Source organism: Cannabis sativa, chromosome 3, assembly GCF_029168945.1.
Source record: "Cannabis sativa cultivar Pink pepper isolate KNU-18-1 chromosome 3, ASM2916894v1, whole genome shotgun sequence".
NCBI classification, from domain to species: Eukaryota; Viridiplantae; Streptophyta; class Magnoliopsida; order Rosales; family Cannabaceae; genus Cannabis; species Cannabis sativa.
The window spans coordinates 45,772,677-45,794,881 of record NC_083603.1 but is presented as its reverse complement, the minus strand read 5'-3'; the positions used below and the strand labels follow the sequence as shown (position 1 = coordinate 45,794,881).

Here is a 22,205-nt window from a genome sequence, read left to right as displayed (position 1 = left end):
AAAAACCCATCATTGAAATTCATAGTCCCAACAAGATATCTTTCTTGATACTGTGTTATATAAAATTATGGTTTTGAGATTCAAAGTAAAGTAAGCCAAAGAGAAGGAAAAATATAGGCTTATAAAATTAAGTTAGGTAGCCCCAAAACATAGAATATTTTCAGCATTGGAAATTCAATTTCCCAATAATTCTTATGTTTTCACCAAAAGATTATTGATGATTCTTCATTCTTAAGTTCTTATAACACGAAAATAATGATAAAAAATAATGACCTAGGACAATAAAATCATGGGTGTTGTTTGTTATGTGCACTTAAGTGAGTGAGGACAGTTCAATTTAACTTAATTTTTTTCTTTTTATAGAATAATTATTATATTTAAAAAGAAAGAAAAGTCATTTAATATAGAATTCAATAATTAATTCCACGTGTCAGTTATCCACCAAGTAGCTTTTTGTGTGTCAGAAAAAGCTTTCAGCTTCAGAGCAATATAATGTTCATAACTTCATCTCTCTTCTTAGATTCCAAACCCCAAAACTGATGTGAAAGAAACTTCTTCCCCCATAGGCTCTCTGATCTAAACCTCATTTTTCCACAAACCCATTTCCCAAAACTTTCTTCTCTCTCAAAACACACCGTCTTTGGTCGCCGGTTAGTTGACTCACCTCATCATGGATGTTGACTTCTGGGCTTCAAGGGTTCACTCTGCTAAACACTTGTCTGCTCGCCTTCACTCTGGTACTTGATGTTTTTTCTTTGCTTCTTTGATTATGGAATGTACTACTTGTTTATGGACTCTTCTCAAGTTTCTATCTTTGTGGTCCTTTGTTTACTTTCCTTTTCATTAAGTGGGGTTTAGCTACAAAAAAATTGCTAATTGGGCACAAAGTGATTTGCAGTTTTTCTTTTTCCCTTTCTGAAATGACTTGTTAGAGGTGGGAACTGATTCAAAGAATTTTATATCCTTTCTGGGATTTTTTTTTTAATTTTTTAATTTTTTTCCCTTTCTGGTTTGTTTGTTATTGCTTCTTCAAAGCTGCAAATCTTTCTGAGATGTTTCATAACTCACTCATAGGTTTATGTTTTTTAATTCTTTCCCTTAGGGTAATTCAATTTCTTTTTTATCTGTATTTCCTAGATGGGTTATGGGTAATAATTCATTCATGTTTGAGACCAAGCCAGTGGTATGGTCACTAATTTTCATTTGTGTTTTTGTCATTGAATGTTGGAATCATAAGTTAAACACTTGTTCTTTTGAAATATATGTAACAGATCGGAGCTTTGCCTTGGATGCTACTGATGAAGATGAAGATGTAAAGCCTTGTTTCCCATGCCCTTTCTGTTATGTGGATATTGAAGTTACTTCACTCTGCATCCACTTGCAGGAAGAACATTGCTTTGACTTGAAAAATGCAGTGAGTGAAATTCCTGACCTATAATTACTCCTCCCATTTTTTCTATAGTTCAAATACATAATAAACAGAGAACTGGGTTTTTCAATGAACCATATATTGAGAAGTTTCTGACTTTCACACCATTGATAAGTGTCATTTATGCTAAATGTAAAAGTCTTGTGAAACATCATAAGAGTGAGATGTATTTGGCTTTTCTTGCAATCAATTTACATGCTCTGGCCAGATTTTGGACCTCATGAGAGCTTTAATATTGCTATTTCAGGTTTGTCCTCTATGTGCAGCTAATCTTGGGAAAGATGTAACTGGACATTTTATGGTGCAACATGCCAGCTCCTTGAAGGTAATAGACTGCTGCTAATGCTATTTCTACTGGTGCTGATTTTGGTTTCATTTGATAGAGTCAATGTATACTAAAATGGGCAAAACATTTCCACTCTGCAGCATAGAAGAAAACCTCATAAATCTGGCTTTTGGACTGGTAGTGCAGCAATGCTCGGAAAGGAGCTGCGTAAACGGGGAAAGGAAGACTTGTATGAATCTGCTCCTGATCCATTGCTTTCACCGTTTATTTGCAGCCTATCATTTCCAGAGCCTAAACTTGTCCACCAAGATGAATGTTTAAGCTCTGATGCACCTGTGATTACCGACGACAAAAGGTATATACTCTCTCTTAAATGCAAAGTGCATCTTGTTAATTTCTTTTTTGGTTGACATTTAACAAGGCACAGGGGGGACTGAAATGATTCCTCTTAATTGGAAATGTGATTGTAAAATTTTGTAATGTGGAATCTCTGTTCTGTGTAAGGAAACCATTGTTGAAGGCTGAAAAGAAAGATCTTGTTTTTAAAATGAAAATATGGTATTTCTTCCCACTTTGTAACCAAGTTAGTAAACCGCTCCATTACAGCTCTGAATCTCTCATTAGTTTTTCTTTTAGTACTTGACACTCACACATATAGAATTCCATTTCTCATCTGTGAAAATATGGTTTAAAATTCCACAGTAATGATAAGAATTGGCTTATTCTTTGAAGATTGATTCTGTTTGTGTTCTTTATTACGAATTATGATTGATTCTGTTTGTTTGTGAAGCACCGAGGCATCATTTTGCGAAAAAGATAACGAAGAAAAGAGGAAAAGAGCAGCATTTGTGCAACAGTTGATAGCATCAACCATCTTCTTGGATCAGTAAATTTCACAGTGCAGAAGGTTGCTTCACTCATCAGCCGCAGATTAGTATCAATGATGGATATGCAGGGATTTAGAGAAGAGTCACCAATAGATTCCACACTAGGTACTTTAGAAGAGTTAATCTCTGAATGGCGAATAATATGACTTGTAGTAAGGGGTAATTTGTATTTGCCCCATATAAATATTGTATGTATGTATATCTACAACAATTCAGTAGCCTGTATCAAGGCCTACTTATTATAATCACCAGAATGAGAAAATCACCTATTTTAAGGTTAGCTGTGAATCTTTCTTAAATATTAGACATATAATTCTTCTTTGTTTCTTCTTGTTTGATGGGGTTGTTGCTTTGGTCTATTAAATTGTGGTGAACTGCATATGAGACCTCTTCCCCATTTTTAACGTTTGCCAAGTTCACAAGTCACTACTACAAAAGTAATAATTTAAAATAACGACCTCTTTCGTTGATCTAAAAGACTGTAAAGTGTAAAGTTCATGGTAGTAAATGATCAATTGATCAAGATTTTGAAATGTCCAATGTAATGAAAACCTTAATTTAATACTTCTCTAACCAAGTTCCAAGAAAATAGTGCTTTTGAAATGTTGCAGTTACCTTAAGACATATAATATTAAAAAAGCTCAATATTATCATGTTATTAAACACAACTTTGGTAAATCACCAGATGCAAACACTGCTTCCACAAAATATAACAGCCATTATGACATGAAGAGGAGAAATCTATTGCAGTTATAGTTCAAAAAACCATCTCAATTTCTTTTTCACAATTAAAAAGTTGAACAGATTCGGCTTTGGCAGCCTAGGTGAAAGAAGATATTAAAGCCAAACTTTTGTTGAATTATATCAATTATCACCAAAGACATCATCCAGCTAGACTAAACAACAATAAAAGGGAGAAAAGGGAAACAAGCCTACAAAATATATGACATTGAATAAAAGGAAAGGATATTGAGTTAAGTCCCAAAACTAAACAAGAATTAAGCTGATAACATAAAAGTTTTTGACACCACTCAAAATGGTGAGAATGACAAAGTTTGCTAACAGGCTCCAAAAGTAAAGTTCCTCTTTTTTACTCAATTATGGATTGAATAACACCAGCTCCGACTGTTTTCCCTCCTTCTCTAATGGCAAACCTCATTCCCTGCTCACAAGCCACTGGAACAATGAGTTCGACAACCATCTTGACACGGTCGCCAGGCATAACCATCTTAGACTCTTCATCCTTATCATTCATAATGGTGAGCACTTTACCAGTGACATCAGTAGTCCTCATGTAAAACTGAGGCCTGTAACCTGCGAAAAAGGGCGAATGCCGGCCACCCTCTTCCTTCTTCAACACATACACAATTGCCTCAAACTTGGTATGTGGGGTAATGGTACCAGGCTTAGACAAAACCATCCCTCTCTGTATATCAGCCTTCTGAATACCTCTAAGCAACAATCCCACATTATCACCAGCCATAGCATCATCAAGGATTTTCTGAAACATTTCAACCCCAGTAACTGTAGTGGTTCTGGTGTCCCTTAGACCAACAATTTCGACTGTATCGGTAACCTTAATGGTACCCCTTTCAATACGGCCAGTGGCCACAGTACCACGACCTGTAATTGAAAACACATCTTCTATGGCAAGTAAAAATGGGAGATCAGTTTGGCGTTGTGGGATTGGAATGTAATCATCAACAGAGTCCATAAGCTCATAAATTTTATCAACCCATTGGTTCTCTCCTCGTTTAATGCTGGGATTAGCCATTAAAGCCTCTAAAGCTAATAAAGCAGAACCAGAAATAATAGGCACATCATCACCAGGAAACTCATACGAAGAAAGTAACTCACGAACCTCTAATTCCACAAGCTGCAAAAGCTCCTCATCATCAACTTGGTCCTGTTTATTCAAGAAAACCACCATGTTAGGCACACCCACTTGCTTAGCCAACAAAATGTGCTCCTTGGTCTGAGGCATTGGGCCATCGGCACCTGAAACGACGAGGATAGCTCCGTCCATCTGGGCAGCACCAGTAATCATGTTCTTCACATAGTCAGCGTGACCAGGGCAGTCGACATGGGCGTAATGCCTGTTTTCGGTCTCGTACTCGACGGTGGCGGTATTGATGGTGATACCACGAGCACGCTCCTCTGGGGCTGCGTCAATTTCGTCGTACTTCTTTGGGGCGCCTCCTCCGGTGGAAGCCAAAGCCATAGTCAGAGCAGCAGTGAGAGTGGTCTTGCCGTGGTCGACGTGGCCTATTGTGCCGATATTGACATGGGGTTTCTTCCTCTCGAATTTCCCACGAGCAGCTCGGATTGTGAATGACCGGGATTGGCGAGTGGGGGCAGTTGAGGTAACTGGTGTGAGGTGGAGAATGGTGGATGGGTTTATGAACGAAGAAGAGAGATGGGTCAGTTTCGATGTGGGTCTAGAGGCTAAAATGGCAGTGCTTGAAGGATAAGAAGAAGAAGATGAAGAAGAAGAAGGAGAAGATGAAGATGCATATGGGTAAATGAGCTTAGTGGAAGCTGAGGCTGCAGCTGAAGAAATCGCCATTGTAGTAAAGTTGAGCTAAAGCTAACCCAAGTTTTCTTCTTCTTCCTCTTGTTAGCTTAAGGGAGAGAGAGATTGAGCAATGGTGGGATTTTGGGGGAGGAAGGAGAAGGAGATAGGGATATGGATTGGAGTGAAATGAGTTTAGAGTGTGAAGTGTTATCTTTTAGGAAGTGAAAACAGGGCCTCACATATGGGGTTCTATTCTATCCACTTCTCATTCTGCCGCATAGTTTTTGGTTTTTGGAGAGACTAATCAAGTGGTTCACCTGTTGGGGTATGGTGTGTTGTGTGCAACCTCGTTTTGATGATTACACGTGTCAAATCATGTTTTTTATTATGGTTGGGATTGCTCATCACTTTAGGTTTCTTACGTGGAAGCACTGAGACTGTTGATTTATGCTACTTGCGAAATTACGGTCTCTATTTTCCCTATTTATCCAACTCTATATAAATCTATATGTAAGAGAAATATAAGATGATAACATGACTCATTAATGTTTCAAAAAAAAAAAAAAAAACATGACTCATTAAAATAACTCCAAATAACATATTTATTTGTTTTAATTTTCTTATTTTTAAATTTTTTTATTAATTTTATAAATATTTATTTATTTTTCTATATTTTATATTTTAAAAACAATGAATTTTCTATTCATGTAACATATTCCAAAAATTAATTTATTATTTGAAAAAAATTAATTTATCATTTTTTAAATAATATAATTTGTCACGTGAGTTATTTTTTTTTTCTCTTCTTAATTCTTTTATTTTCTTAATTTTTTTAATTTGTATTAAAATTATAAATATTAATTAATTCATTAATTAAGAATAATATAAAAAAAAAATACCTGATATGATAATTTATTCTATATCTATACCTAAATTCTAAAGGTTAATTAAGATTTTTGCCCCTTAAATTTTAACATGTACCAAATTATGTCTTCTGAACTTTTTTTTCCGTTAAAAATTTTCCCTGAACTATTGAGATTGTTAGATTTAAGGATTTTTATCTAATTTCATTCAATTTTACTATTTCAGTGATTGTTTATGTACTAAATCATGCTCCCTAGACTTTGATATCTACCAAATCTTATGCCCCTCGAACTTTGGCATGTAGTAAATTATGTCCCCTGAACTTTTATCCATGTTAGACTTTTTTTAGTAAAATTAGACAAAAGTCCTTAAATCTAACAATCTCAATAGTTCATGGGACATTTTTAACGACCTTAAAAGTTCAGGGGTATAATTTAATAAATGTCAAAGTTCGGGAGCAAAAATCATAATTAACCAATGTATATTGCACAACAAAACAAAAATTGGCAAAGTGCATAACAAAATAAATGTACTATATAATATACGATTACATTAAGAAATAAAAAAAAATTGATTTGAAAATCGTATACTACATATGATTACAAACTTTTTTTTAAAAAAGAAAAAAAAAATAGTTTTATTTATTATTAATATATATTATATTTGTTTCAAAAAAAATATATAGTATATTTATTATACACTATATAATATTTTCTAAAAGAATCTTTATAATTTACTATATATTATATTTACTATAAATGATTAAAGGTAAGGACTACAAGTAAAATACACACATGATAGTAATTTTGAATATAATCGCCACTAGAAGTGAGATACATCGATTTTGAATATAGTGCGAATACAAATGAAATACAATAATGACAATAATTTTAAATATATTATTTTTTTATATAAAAAATTGTATAATAAACTTTTCAACAATATTAATTTTATTTTTTCAAACAAAAAATAATAAAAATTTAGTAATATAATTACTCAATATTACTATAAAATATATGAAAAATATCAAAATTAAAATTTAAAATTTAATAATTTTATGATTAATTATCACTAAACAAAATATAACAATTATTTTAAGGGAAGAAAAATTAATGAGAAAATGTTGGATCATCCTCTTCTTAAGATGAGAGATTTTTTGTTTCTTTTTTTTTTCTAGAAATGCAAAGTACGAAACTATATTTCACTATTCAAGTGTTTTTCCTTTTTTTTTTCCCATGTTATTTAGGTATAAAAATTAAGATCTTAGGGCTTCTCCAATCAGATACTAAAATCTTAAAAATAGTAGAATTTAGACATAAAATTACTCCAATGGAACTCTAAATGACATCCTATATACGTGGGACGGTGAGACCGTGAGAGTCTATAGTGTCACACTAAAAATAGTAAAACAATAGACTACACTAATTTTTTTCTTAGTTTTTAATATTAAAATAATGTGTTTATGATTAAATTTTTATATTTATATAAATATTAAGATGTAAAGATAGTTTAATAAAATAATATAATAATAAAAAAATTTAGTGTAAATTTTAATATTGTGATTGGAATAGAAAAAAATTTAATACTAAAATTATATTCTTTTGGTATTGTTTTGACAGTATATTTAAGTTTAAATATTGGAGATGCTCTAAGAATTATGAATATCATGAGAGTCAAAGGGCCATTGGAAGAACGACACTGAATTTCTTGGTGGCTAATAGAAATTGAAATCGACTGATTGTGATTTCAACCTTTTGGATGGCCCACTAGGCCTAATTCAGCTTCTTCCACGTATTTGATTCAGGTACTCTAGTTTTGGGAAAACATGGCTCCTCGTCAAGATCCACCACCACACAATATAGTACTTGAAAATGCACCAATTTTCTAAATAAAGATGAAGCTTCATCATTTTACGTGAAGAAAAATTATAATCTAAAGAATTATTTATTTGTCATTATTATAATCTAGTAATTATAATAATGACAAATAAGTTTATTTCAGAGTACTACCACATGTAAATGCTCTTTAACTGTTACTAAGAATATTTTTAGTTTAGTTCCTTATGGAGCAGGAGAGAGAATATAAAACATACATATATGCTGTCCATAAAGAAATAATGAAAATCATAAGCAAACTGGTAATAACTGAAACAAAAAGAATCAATTATCTGTACAAGTATCTCTATAAATTCATATAAATTTTTATTGTTTCGTGTCAAACTATACTTAGCTTTCGATCTTTAGGTAAGGTTACTTATATTGTACACAATACACACCTGAATTATCACAACAGTGTCTTACTTCAGTGGTAAGATCTTTTCGAGATCGTTTGAGCTCAAACTTGATCCATTTCACAAAAAATGGCTCCATGAATCCATAACCATTGGTCCCAATAAGCATCCAGGAAGAACCCTTTCAAACTAGAGCCACACATTAAGAGCAGACAAGTCTCTTTGAGCTCTCTAGAAAAATTCCATCAATAGCAAGATGAACAAATCCATTTCTTAGTGAAGTTTATTGTAATCGTCCTGCACTTTGGTTGGAAGCGTGGGGTACATGTCGCTTCTATTCAAAAAGAAGCATTGTTCTGAAATTTTTTGGTGGTTTGAAATTTATAGTCTGGAATCTTTCCCTTAAGCTTTTCTGAAAGCTTTTGACGGGTAATCGGTGAAAGCTCCTTCAAAAGATGTGATACTGCTGATTCATGCTTCTTCTTGAGTTCATCTAGCTCCTTTTGTTGTTTCACCAATAGTTTCTCGAGTTTCTCGACGATGATTTTCAGGTATACAGAATCTGTATCCTGTATAATTTCACTAAAGATTTCAGATGGAGGGTCTCCGTTATTAGGACATATTTCTTCAGCACCGGCATTTCTATCATTATGCTGATCAAAGGATACAGCACCGTTTCGATTATCTGCATCTGTTTGGCTGCTGGGAGACATTACACTGTCTTCGCTCATGCTACTCCCAGCTCTAACCAAATCTACTGGAGAAGACAAGTTTGAAGGACCGGGTGTGATTGGAGAATTTCCACCAAGTCCTTTGGGTGAATCAGACCAATACTTTCGGCCTGAAGGTAATCTTTCCAAAGCAAGACTTTTGTAAGGGTTACACTCACTTGCTAAGGGGGAAACATCATCCTTAGTTTCAGGGGCACAACTATCCGAAGTAGGACATTCTTCATCAGAATAATCTACAGAAAGATCCTCAGGTGTCCAATCTGGAAAATTATTTCGAATTTCAGACTCAATCATGTCAGCAATTCCTGAAACATCCTGATCCGTCAGGTCCAACTCCTCAACCATTTCACTAGCAACTGAAATTGGAGTATCAGCTTCTGTATCAAATGGAAAGTGAATATTTCGAACATGACCTGGATAAGAAGAAATACTATTAAAGCACTCGCACATAACTACATATATGTTGGCTGAAACGAAATGAACTTGAGAAAAGCTATTAACCTGAAGAGTCTGCTATTCTAAGTTTCAGGAATATTGTGTTTACATCTTTCCGGTGACCTTCCACTGTGAAGTCTATACTTGTCTCAGGAGGAACCTTGTGCGTCTCAAAATCAGCCCGATGATGACTGCTTTCTGCATTTGATATGTCAGAATAATCTGACTGATGACTTCTATGCCTACGAGAACGTGAAACACTTTCATCTTCATCTGGTTGGAGAAATGGATCCAACAAAAGTTCCTTGGCAGTCAATCGATCAGAGGCTTCTGCAATACACTTTTCTATAAATAATTTAACTCCAGGATCTTTCACTTTTGCCAATGATGCTGGCTTTATTCCCTATAGATAAAAAAGAAAGAAAAAACAGTAATTAACAGATGACTCTGGTAATTGGTACTTGATAGGAATAATGATGAATATGCAAAATGAAGGCCAATAAATGACAGTGTGGGAAAAATTTAGCCCTTTCTTTTATTTATTTTTCAAATTTATAAATCAAATAGTTTTAATACTGTCTCTGGAATTTAGATAGAAATATTTTGTTTTACTGATAGAGAAAATGATACAGCTTCAATAATCATCAATTTAGTAGAAAATTAAACAAAACAATACTAAAGAACGCCATATATGATTTCTCCAGTAACTAACTACTTTCTAAAACCATGCAACACTCTGGTTATAAGCATGCAAATTGCATATAACACTCTTGATTAACGAATAATGAAAATTGCAATGGTAAAATAAATGAGCAAGAGCAGAAAATAAATCCCTTACTGATGTCACTTTCTTGAAAATTTGAGCGGCATTAGCGCATTCAACATATGGATACTCAAACGTGACCAACTCTAGCAGGCACATGCCAAAAGCATATATGTCTACAAGTTCATTGTATTCCTCTTCATAAAGCTCTGGTGCCATAAACTCGGGAGTTCCTAGATCACAGCAAGAACCATGCCATCAACAGCAAGGTCTTATGCCCAAATATAAAAACAATGATTCAAGTTTCCATAAAGTAATAGCTAGAGTAACAAAAGAAATCTTACCAATAACACTGTGAGCAGAGCGAGCCTGGCGAAGAATAGCAGCCAGTCCTAAGTCACCTATCTTTACCTCACCTTGGTTTCCATTAACAAAGATGTTGTCACACTTGAGATCTCTATGAATGACAGGTGGGTCGTGACTGTGAAGATATAAGAGGCCCTCTAAAATCTGCCTGGACCATTTCTTCAACGCCCTCAAATCAACATTCTTATGTTTCTTCCGGTATCTAAAGTATAACAACCAATTCTTTCAAGATGGGCAATAACAAAAACTCACAAACTCTTAATAAAAAACAAGTTAAAAGGGAAACAATTAAAGTAAGACTCACTGCCGTAGTGTTCCTGACGTGAAAATCTCAGTAATAAAGTTGATATGCTCATTCTTGGTATCAACCCAAGAAAAGTAAAACTTTATGATGTTCTTGTGTTTCAAAGTCTTAAGTAAATGAACTTCAGAATAAAGTCTTTCTAAATCTTCAGAGTGGCGTAATAGATCTACCACCTTGACCTGATTCCATGCTACTTCAATGCCTTCCAATTCATCAAATGCTCGATATCTTAGTTCCCACATTCCCATTAAGGAAACTTAACATATCTTCCCAAGAACAAATCAAAAAAGTCCAAAAAAGGACTAAATTCAGCATAAGATTCATTACATAAACTATATATTAATAAAAAAGGAGCATAATAAGGATACACTTTCTTGAAAGCCCCTCTTCCTAAAATCTCTTTATACTGCAAAATAACCAAATTAAGAGCACCCCCATTAAAATAAGTAATTTAACATAAAGACAGAAGCAACTAAGCAATCAATTAATTCAAATTCCACTACAATGAAAATAAGTAGTTTAACATAAAGACAGAAGCATCTACTACAATACAGAATTTATTAAATCAATTTTAAAATTTTGGATGAAACGAATAAAAACAAAATCAATGGGATATATTTATATAGAGAAAGTAGGTGAAGTTAAATACTGACCCGACCGTACCGACCCGTGGGATCAACCTCAACGAACTCGGCGTCAGAATCGTCCGGGTCTTGCTCTGATGACGATTCATGCGGCATTTTAACTCTTCTGAAAACACAGAGAAAAACCCCTAATCGAAATGCGAAAGCGGGAGCAATCACACAATCACGTCTTGTGTTTTTTTGGGAAACGGATCCAGACCCGAACCCGATAAAGTGGAACCGAATTCGATGATCCGGATTGGTTAAAACGACAAAGAAAAAGAAGAATAAGACTAAGACGAAGACGAAGACGAAGAAAAGGAACTAAGGAAGGAGCAAAAATGGCACGCGAAAGAAGGAGTCGACTCATTCAACTGAGGAGTATGTCTCTCAAAAGGTCAACACTGGATCATGGTAGCCACGTGGGCGCTCGAGAAGGGTCCCACGTTTTCCGGAGTCAATGAATGACGTGGTTAGATCTGGCTAAGCTATTCACAATTTTCTTTCTTCATTATTTAAAAACCTTATTATTACACTTTCGTTTTGGCTAAATCCAAGTGACGAAGAGGATCTAGAGAATAAAATGATTGGGTTTGGTCAACGTCGTTTTTGGCTCAGTCGTCGTGTCGTTTTTCGATGCTTATTTTAGTAAGTTATTGTCGTTTTTTCCTTCAAAAAAAGTTATTGTCGTTTTTAGTTTTATGTCGGTGTGTGGTGGTTACTATAGAATTAGCAGCTCTAAGTTTAAGCACATGTACTATCTCCAAGCATGGCGGTCCTCAATTTTAGTGGATTATATAAATGTAGTACTTTTAAAATTAATAAACAAATCATATCTATTTTTTAAATGGGCAATTTTTTTGAGGGTGATTAGACAATGGACCAGTTTGGTATACAGCGGGAAAAAACGATGAGAAAAAACAATTGTAGCAGAATTATGGAAAAAAATTGGGATATATTTTATTAAAATATACCCACTTTTTATGAGTGAATTGTCTAATATATCTTCACTTTCTACTTAAGTCTAGTATATAATTTACAACGACCTAAGGAGTCTAATGGTAACATCATCTATAAAAGTATGTATATGTTAAAGAATATGAAAATGAAAGTAAAAATTAAAACAAGTAAAATAAAGTGGGTATACAATGTAATTTTCTCAAAAGATTGAGTTGAGTGTTTAGTAAATATAAATTTTAAAGTGATGTAAGTTTTTAAGATTCTACTATAATAATGAGAATGTTATAATCTAATTTATATAATCATAAATCTATATAAAAAATTATGTTATATAAATTTTTTATTTTTATATATTTTTAATTATTTTTTTTCCTATAGTATAAATTTATACACATTTGATCTCGGCCCTATGTCACAACAATGACAAACCAATAAGTGTTTATCCCAAAACACTGCTTAATATTCACATAAGACAATCTAAGGCTTTCTACCAAATCTCGCGGTATAAATACACTAAAATAAAACTTATATTTTGACTCTAAAACATATAACATATTGTAAAGCTCATCGCAAGCTTTAAACAGTATATAGAACGTCCAAAACGGACACTCGAGTCAAAAGTTATGACAAAAATACGATTTCTGATCTCCTAGGAATTTCTAAAAACTATGAAACTCGAAAATCTCAATTTTTGCACTCACCGAAACACTATCAAAACTTATCCAAATCACTCCAAACTTCACAGGGCGCTTATATACCATAAATATTACCATCCTTGCGTAACAGAAATTAAAATCGAGCCCTTAAATGAAAACGCCATTAACATTCAGACTAAGCTTTAAAAAGTTCCAAACTCGATTTCTAACTCAAACCCACCTCAAATTCAACAAGCAAACATATAAACTAGTCTCATAGTTACCAAAGAACAAATTTACAAAGTCAGAATCTCCGTAACCTTTTTAAATCATAAAGCCCTTATATAAAACCAATCGTTTTTAGCTTAAAACGTAATTAAACCATACATTTAGCTTTTTCTCTTCAAAGGTTTGCTATCCCGCTACTATCAGAGCTTAGATCGCTAAGTTTCGGGTTGAAAATCGAAGAAAATGAATATAAAGGGAGAAAATTTTGTCGAAGGAAAGAGAACGAAGGTTTGTTCATTCTTCTTCTGTTATGTTTTTAAAAACATATAAGATATATTTATATGGAACACTTCTTATTGGGTATTACCCATGAATGGTTACTAAACAAATTTAACTATAAATATTAATTTTAAAAATATCAAATCATCAAATTTTGATCTAATAACGAATAATGAAATCACAAATTTGAATTTCTATGCTTTATTTAACTACTTAATTAAAAAATATATATAAAAAAAATATCTCTTTTTACACTATATCAAAAATATGTCCATACAAAAATATTTAACTCAAACTCAACTTTTTTTTTTCTTATTTTTCTTGCTAAAAAACTTTTTTTTTAAAATATTTTTTTACCGATGGAACAATCTCAGCCCATACTATATAAAAATGAGAGATTTTTTTAATAAAAAAAAATTAAGCATAAAAACTCAAAATTTTCTAATTTTACCCATTCATGGGTAATATCCATTAAGAGTGCACCCATATTAATATATATAACCTGATACGTTCGTTTATATATATAATATAATAATAATATTAATAAAAACTTTATTATTAATAGTTATCTTATTAATTCTTAGTCACCAAGAAATTTATATTTTAAGGTATTTGACGAATTTCGAATACCCAAAAATTTCTCAGTATTTTTAAAATCAACTTATCTCAAAAATTCAATTAATATTTTTAATTAAAACTGTTGTGACATTTTTAGCTTCTAATCGGGTCTCTCTCTAAGGTCTCCGAACCTGAAAATATTTTTATTTCACAAATAACTCATATTATATCCATGTATTTCAAATAAACTATAGTGATTAACAAATAACACTTATTTATCCACTTATCAGATTTTCAGGGTCCCACATGCTATATAAATGTCCTTAATTTATAAATTACGTTTATTTACTCACTTATAACAAAATTTAAATTTTATGTGTAGGATCATAATCCCACTTTATTTACCATCAGGGCCCGTTTGGTACGCAGGATTGGACTGGATTGGACTGAAAAGGATTGGAATGGACTGGACAAGATTGGATAATGCTGAAAGTAATCCTGTGTTTGGTTTAAGAATGGACTGGACTATTTTATTTATTTTCTTTTAGAAAAAAAAAAAACTTAAATTAAATAAAAATATATAATAATAAATTAAAATTAAAATATATAATAATAAATAAATAATTCGTAGCAAAAAAAAAAAATAATAGATCATATATAATTAAGAATATATCATAAATATATAATAAAATATTTTGTCATATTTTTTATTTAATAAATAATTAGAATAGTAAAATAAAAATACTTGAATAATATAAAATTGTTTATCTTAAACACTAATTTAATATAAATATTAATTTTTTAAAATATTTATATAAATTTTTTAGTAATTTAAAAATAATATATAATTTTATTGTCATATTTTTTTCTTAGAATCAATTTAAGTAACTATTATTTAATTAATAATATTCTAAATTTTAAAAACTTATGTATAATAATTCAAAATTATACATTTTCACTAATTTTAATGAATAAGTTTTTGATAAAAAAATGTATAAATAAATGTGTGATAATTATTTCCTTTAAATTCTTATTAAATTTAAAATATATTAATAAAATTTAAATTAAAAAACGATAAAAAAAAAAAATCTCACCTGCATGAGATTATTTATCCCACCCTGCTTCTCAGACAGATGAGGTTAACTGGATTAGTTATCCAGACTTGTAACATGCCCAAACACTGGATTGGACAAATTAGCCTGTCTAATCCAATCCAGTGCTGCGTACCAAACGGGCCCTCAGAATATTACACATGTTAGATTAATTTAATAATTATTTGGATATTTTTTTTAAAAAAATCATGAAATAAATAAAAGGAGCTTCTCAAATAATAATAATAATAATAAATAAACAAATAAATAAATAAAACGAGAAAAGTGAAATTTGCCCTATTCCTTCTCCTCCCACACCAAACCAGTCTCTGAAACTGAAATTTGGAATAGTGAAGAGTGAAGAGTGAGTTATACAATATACAATATGAGACTTCTCACGCATAATATGCTATCCTCCAACATCAAGGGTGTCACCAATGGCTTCCCTCTACGGATCCAAGTCCAGAAGGTCGTCGAGAGAGAGGTTGAACTCAACCCCGATTTTCTCAAATCCATGTTCTCCAAGATCGACTGGAAAGCCCTAGTCGACGCCTCTCGCTCAATCGGCTACACTGAGCTCCCCGACGAGGTTGATCCTTCCATGCTCGACTCCGATGAATTCCTTCGCCGTTTCCACCACGCGCTCCTCCAACTTCACATCGAAGAAGGCGTGCTCTTCTGCCCGGAGACTGGTCGCCGGTTCCCGGTCATCAAGGGGATCCCCAATATGCTTCTCAACGAGGATGAGGTTTGATTGGTTAGTTTCACTGGGAATGGGTTTTAAGTGTTTTCCATATCCATATACAGAGTAGTAGGAAGTACTCTTTTTATAATTATCAATTTTGTTGAATATGTCTCAAAATTCTAATTCCATGCATATGTGTTTAGCTCTGTGTTTACCCTTGCCTTGAAACTTATTTAACAAAAAAGGAAAAGGAAAGAAAAAAACTTGAACTTATTTTAATAATTGCAATGTTACTTGAATAATCTTAGTTAGTACAAATTAGTTACTGGCAATGGTATTTCAAATTGAGACAAGGAGAATTAGAAACCTGTACAAGTATGAAGTATTTTTTTTTTTTTTTTGATACAGAAGGAACCACTTTCCATTGAAAATGGCCCATATAAGACTTACAATTTGTTATTCTTTTTACTTGCTAATTCTTTCGAAAAAAATAAAAAGAAATTACATATTGTTAAGATACACAATTTGGTCCTGAAGTTTCATAATATCAAATTCCGCAAACCGAAAACTCGTTTATCAACTAATTTCAGTATGAAGTATCTACAGATTCACACACACATTATTATTGTTTGATTTGCGTCCCGCTGTGTTTAGCCTTTGATCTTTTGGTAAGGCAATAGTGTAATACATTGCACACTTGAATTATCAAGCTTTAACTTGATCCATTTCACAAGAATCTTGCCTTCAATCAACATCACACACTGTATTTAGCCTTTAATCTTTAGGTAAGGCAATAGTGGATTGCTCAGTTTAAAGCTTGAGTTTGAGTTAGCCTTGTTAAAAAAAAACATGACTGAATCAGTCAAGAAGCTCCCAGCTCATACTTTTTCGAGGTAGTAACACTTTTTATTTTTTTTCTCTTAGCATTACCAAAAGGTTATTGCAAGATGAGCAAATATATAGTCTTTGTTATGCACTGAAGCTGGAAAAATTAGGGACTTTTAGCTTCTAATTCAAACAGAAGCATAATTCTGTAACTTTTTGGTATTTGCAATATAAAGTCAGGAATCTTCACCTTGTTTATTACTAAATCCTTTTGTTAATTCATGCTTCTTCTTGCGCTCAACTAGCTCCTTATGCTGCTTCTCCAACATTTTCTCAAGTTTCTCAGCAATGCTGTCTGTGCTCATGTATAGTGCATTTATATTAGTATAAATTTCTTACTGATCTCGCGTTCTTGAAAATAAGTGGCATTAGCACATTCAGAATTTGAATAGTGAATACTCAGGTGTCATGAGTGACCGACTCTTAATTTGTCTACAAGTTCACTGTGTTCCAGTGCCATGAACTCTGGAATTTTTACTTCCTAGATCACTATAACAATTGTAGGTAAAGTCAATAGTTGTTGTGACGATTTGTTTATTCCGTTGGTACATATTAATCCATGTTGGATTGGGATATTGAGCTAGACCCGAGAACTGCACATAATGGAAACCCCACCTTACCTCAAAACTTGCTTTAATAGAACATGACCTTAGTTTCCCGAATCCAATGAAATCGAGTTTAATGAAACAAGTTGTGTTTGGTTTCGGTTGCATGTTCAATACGAAATTTGATTGTTTTTCTTTTATGGAACAAAAAAAGTTGTGTTTAACAATGTAATGTTATTTGGTGATTTGAGGTAAGCAGCTCGTGTCATTTAAAGTAGGAAATAGGAAACTTGGTTGGATGTAATAAAATTTGTAATGAAATCAATATGCAAATTCCATTCTTTGTTTTCCACTTTGAACTCTTGTACTATTTTCACTGTAATCGCTGTGAACATCATATATGTGAATAACAATTTCAACACTAAACAAGTAAAAATAATAGGGTAAATACCATTTTGGACCCTGTGTTTTGCAAAAGTTACAGATTGGACCCTGTGTTTTGTTAAATGACAAAATTGACCCTGTATTTTCTAAAATAGTAAAAATAGGACCCTGAATTTAGTTTTTGACAACTTTTTTTTTTAATACAACTAACTTGAAGACAATGCTTAATACGAACAGATACAAAAAATGTAAACAGTTTTGTCATAGTACTTTTAGATGGGATTATAATTAAACTTTATTTTGACAAAAAATCAATTCAGGGTCCTATTTGTACTATTTTAGAAAATACAAGGTACATTTTGTCATTTAATAAAACACAGGGTCCAATTGGTAACTTTTGTAAAACAGAGGGTCCAAAATAGTATTTACCCAAAATAATAATACACAAATTTTTCCATTTCCGTACCATTTTTTTTATTCTAATGTTTATTATAGAAATAAACTAAAACATTATAATACTATTTCACTATATTCTATTAATTAATTCCATTCCCATTACCATCTCAATTTCTTTACATAGGTATTGTGGTGCAATGAATAATATAACATACATTACTGGAAAAGAGTATAACCAAATTAAGGGTAAAAAGGAATATGATTTGTTAATCATTTCTCAAACAAAAGCCAATCAGCATTAACCAAATTAACATAGCATATTGTTGTATTGTCTTCCTTGGCTTTTTCTTTTCTGTATGGACTCTTGTGCTTAGCATTATTTATTTACCAGGCACTTCCATAAGGATGTTAATTATATATATACTTAATTAAAGATGATTAACTCATTCTGATAATTTAATTTGAAAAAAGAAAATTTTCAGTGATTATATTTTCATAAATATCTAAAAAGACAAAAAGTTTATACAAATATGGATTTACAGTAATTTTAATATTTAAAATACGGATGTTTGTTTTTTGTGTTATTTTTTTTTCCCTCAATCATTAATTATTACATAAACTGTGACATATTTACTCAAGTTATAAATAACACAAAAATATCATTATTTAATGTATGCATGGAAGACAAGAAATTATCTCAAAAATGGTCTATAATTCGATAGAGAAATACATATATTATTCTTGCTGTTATAAAATAATATAATATAATATAAAGTAGATGAGAAGAAAGAAGAAGAAGATGTAGAGAGAAAGAGAAAGTGAAGGAGAATTTCTGAGTTGTTTATTCCAATGGGGTGAACCCCTATTTATACAAATACAAGAGTGAGATATTAAGAAACTAAGAAAAAGGGAAACTAAGAAGAAGAGGAATGTTGATTACAATTAATGGTAATAAATAAAAGATTTGGACATCCACATAATTATTAATATTTATAACACTCCCCCTTGGATGTCCATAATAACTGCCTTATTAAAAATCTTGCTGAAAACTTGATCAAAGGAAAAAGAGTATAGTGTAAGCTAACTCCCCCTCATTTAGGCATTTGTGGAGATCTTCTAATCGACGAATTTCGATCTTGTCTGCCGTCTTCTCAAATGTTGATGTTGGTAATAACTTTGTGAATAAGTTTGCAAGATTGACACTTGATTGAATATGTTGAACACCAATATGTATTTTCTTGAAGCGTATAAAGAAGAATTTCGTGAAATGTGTTCTAACTCTATCTCCTTCAATGTACCCTCCTTTTAGTTGAGCGATGCAAGCAGTATTATCTTCATAGAGAACTGTTTGTGTTGATACTTCTTTATAGAGTGCAATCCATATGTTTCCCGAATATGCTATGTCAATGATCTCACTCCCACACATTCTCTACTTGCTTCATAAAATGCAAGTATGTTAACATGATTTAAAGTTGCCTCTTTAAAAACCTTGTCAGAAAAACCCAGTGGGACAAAATCTGAGCTAAAGAAAAAAAGAGTACAATACATATTTCATATTCATAATTATTTGCAAGTTGCCTCGTTAAAAACCTTGCCAGGAAAACCCATTGGGACAAAACCTGAACTAAGGGAAAAAGAGTGCAACATGAATATGTCTCCCCCTCATGCACATATGATCCATAATTCTTTTGGTGATAATATATCTCATAAGATTATTGTTATCACTTTTAAAATATCACCATATATAATCTTTGATCATATATTTTCTATAACTCTTCCAGAGTATGTATGGACTTCTAAATTATAGATGAGGGGTTCGTGGAACATTAATATTTATCCAACTAATTGTATCATTCATGTGTATATACAATCTTGTTCATACTAAAATTTAACATTTCAAGTAGATATGAACATAACACATTAATGATAATATAAATTTCATTTGTGACAATGATGGTACTCCAATACCATATATTTGTTCCATCTTGTTGTATGATCTTAATTTTCATATCAAATGATCATATATCTATAATTCTTAATACATATGAAGTACTTCAGACTTCAATACTAATGAACAAACTTTATACATTTAATATTTCTCGATATACAAAAGAAATAAAAGTTTGTTCTTCAATTAATCAAAAACTCTTCAAGAGTCTATCACAACGTATAATTTACGTATTTATACTGCATAGACAACCATACGTATTTTTCAAACAATAATTTACTTACATGTCTTTATTTCATACAAAGATCTTTGTCATATAGTGCGCGCGACTTAGAATTTATATCACTTAAGACATGTATTAAATTCTTCTAGAATTTTTAGATAAGGCTTATTTCAAATTCTCACTATATTAGGAGCTCCAAATAAATAATCTTTTGTTGCAACATTTATGTGACGCTTATAAATCCTCATAAAATATATTCCATGCTATAATCAAATAATGATTATATTTTCTCAATATTTAAGCCTTACTTCAATCAATCTCATGTCTATGCAAACTTTGTACAACAATTCATTATGTACAAATACATATATGCAAATTTCTCATTAGAAATATTTATTTGCACACCCTACAGGTCTTACTTCACTTTATGTGAGTAAATTTGCCTGGATTGCGTCATAATATTTTGGCCAAAAATCAAAATGTATGTCGATGATTCTCGACAAATCTAATACCATGATCCTTGCTATCTCATGTTAGTTTATTGCATATGCAAACATTCAATATTTATTGTCGACAAAAATTTCAATAAATGATAATTTCCTCCCATATTGACATAACTTATAGAGATCTCTTTAAATTACATATTTTTCAAATATGTTTATCATTTATAGGTACCTATATAGAATCACTTCAGAGATTCAATTATGATCAAATGTGTTATGTCTAACTTCTCTTGGGAGTCTTTTTGAGTACCGTTTTCATCACGGTTATCATTTTAATACTTTATAACATTAAGGTATCTCCATGAGTACCTCTAGATTTAACAACTTCAGGGCAAATCAAATGAACATTTATTAATAATTTCTACATTGTTCATTTACGCTTCAGGCGTTTTCAACTCATTCTATCTCAACTTTGAATAATATTGATTTGCAGTTGGTATATATCATTTTGAACTATATTGTTCTTATATACTTTGTGCAATGATCATTTTTCAAAAATTATCATCGATCCCAACTGCTCCTCTCCCCCTGATCGAGAGAATTTTTAAAAATTGTGATATCTAATAATATTAATATACCTGTAGGGATTTCAGTATATCACAATGAATCAATATTTGTTTAAACTCATACATACTATATGACATTGAACTTCAGGTTCAATTAACTTCAGTTTCAAGTTCAATCCTTATGAACTTAATTCATTTCTAAGAATGAGTCATACGTGTATAATTAGAAATACATAAATTTACACATTTTGTAAATGCATGATTATATAATCTTATCACATCGATAAGAAACTATGCAATAAAAATCTAACAATAGCTCAAGATTGTTAAAGAAATATAATTTAAATATTTTCTCTGTGCAAATATATGCACATTCTTCTTTTGAGCCTTATAAATTAACAATGAGAAGAATCTTTTGGTTCTTCAACAAATTTTAGTCAAATCCTTTGACAATTTATTGCATATGATTTATTATGTCAAAATAATTCAATTAATGAACTTCAGGTTCACTATAATTTGTATTTCAATGAAACTTTCAAAATGTAATGTAAATTCATTACAACATAATCATTATAAGTTTCATTTTTATATACACGAATAATATAATTATATTATTCTCCAAAACATATACACTCTTCAGGAATCACTATCATCAATTCAATGATGTGTATAATTTAAAAGATACATGACAACTTCATCATGTTATTGTAATGGTCAAATAGATATAACCATAACATATCATTCATTTTTCCTGATATCTTTTTAACAAGTCGTCTAATTTATTAATAGACTATTCATCAGTAATTATCATGACTTGATATATTATATATTTAAATGTACAACAAGTACATATAATAAGTTATTTATTATCACTTTCATAACTAGATAAAAGTTACACATCTAGGTACATACAAAGACATTTTACTGCTCAAAGTAGCAATTGTAT

General features: G+C 31.4%; 4 protein-coding genes across 4 annotated transcripts; 2 read left to right on the top strand and 2 right to left on the bottom strand.

Annotated features, from left to right (window-relative positions):
* Nucleotides 1-92: 92 nt before the first annotated feature.
* LOC115711245 (protein DEHYDRATION-INDUCED 19 homolog 5) lies at nt 93-5,326 on the top strand. The gene is made up of 5 exons (XM_030639577.2): nt 93-737; nt 1,272-1,414; nt 1,677-1,754; nt 1,856-2,070; nt 2,506-5,326. The coding sequence occupies exons 1-5, from the start codon at nt 671-673 to the stop codon at nt 2,603-2,605; spliced, it is 603 nt and encodes a 200-aa protein (XP_030495437.2). The 5' UTR covers nt 93-670; the 3' UTR covers nt 2,606-5,326.
* On the bottom strand, nt 3,440-5,168 carry LOC115708909 (elongation factor Tu, chloroplastic). Its single transcript, XM_030636934.2, has one exon. The coding sequence runs from the start codon at nt 5,166-5,168 to the stop codon at nt 3,693-3,695; it is 1,476 nt and encodes a 491-aa protein (XP_030492794.2). The 3' UTR covers nt 3,440-3,692.
* Nucleotides 5,327-8,095: 2,769 nt separating the features above from the next.
* On the bottom strand, nt 8,096-12,444 carry LOC115709822 (probable serine/threonine-protein kinase WNK3). Its single transcript, XM_030638057.2, has 8 exons — nt 12,408-12,444; nt 11,464-12,269; nt 11,179-11,216; nt 10,811-11,038; nt 10,485-10,708; nt 10,216-10,373; nt 9,444-9,780; nt 8,096-9,355 (listed from the first exon to the last, which is right to left on the bottom strand). The coding sequence occupies exons 2-8, from the start codon at nt 11,548-11,550 to the stop codon at nt 8,550-8,552; spliced, it is 1,878 nt and encodes a 625-aa protein (XP_030493917.2). The 5' UTR covers nt 11,551-12,269; nt 12,408-12,444; the 3' UTR covers nt 8,096-8,549.
* Nucleotides 12,445-15,452: 3,008 nt separating this feature from the next.
* LOC115711640 (multifunctional methyltransferase subunit TRM112 homolog A) lies at nt 15,453-16,151 on the top strand. Its single transcript, XM_030640013.2, has one exon. It carries the CDS (start codon nt 15,570-15,572, stop codon nt 15,936-15,938), a length of 369 nt encoding a protein of 122 aa, XP_030495873.2. The 5' UTR covers nt 15,453-15,569; the 3' UTR covers nt 15,939-16,151.
* The last annotated feature ends 6,054 nt before the right edge of the window (nt 16,152-22,205 follow it).

Coding starts and splice junctions, on each gene's coding strand:
- LOC115709822 (XM_030638057.2), bottom strand. CDS start 11,550: ATGCCGCATGAATCGTCATCAGAGCAAGACCCGGACGATTCTGACGCC. Junction 11,039..11,178: donor AGAGGGGCTTTCAAGAAAGT/GTATCCTTATTA, acceptor GTGGGAACTAAG/ATATCGAGCATTTGATGAAT. Junction 9,781..10,215: donor TTTTCAAGAAAGTGACATCA/GTAAGGGATTTA, acceptor TTTTATCTATAG/GGAATAAAGCCAGCATCATT.
- LOC115711640 (XM_030640013.2), top strand. CDS start 15,570: ATGAGACTTCTCACGCATAATATGCTATCCTCCAACATCAAGGGTGTC.
- LOC115708909 (XM_030636934.2), bottom strand. CDS start 5,168: ATGGCGATTTCTTCAGCTGCAGCCTCAGCTTCCACTAAGCTCATTTAC.
- LOC115711245 (XM_030639577.2), top strand. CDS start 671: ATGGATGTTGACTTCTGGGCTTCAAGGGTTCACTCTGCTAAACACTTG. Junction 1,755..1,855: donor AACATGCCAGCTCCTTGAAG/GTAATAGACTGC, acceptor TCCACTCTGCAG/CATAGAAGAAAACCTCATAA. Junction 2,071..2,505: donor GTGATTACCGACGACAAAAG/GTATATACTCTC, acceptor TTGTTTGTGAAG/CACCGAGGCATCATTTTGCG.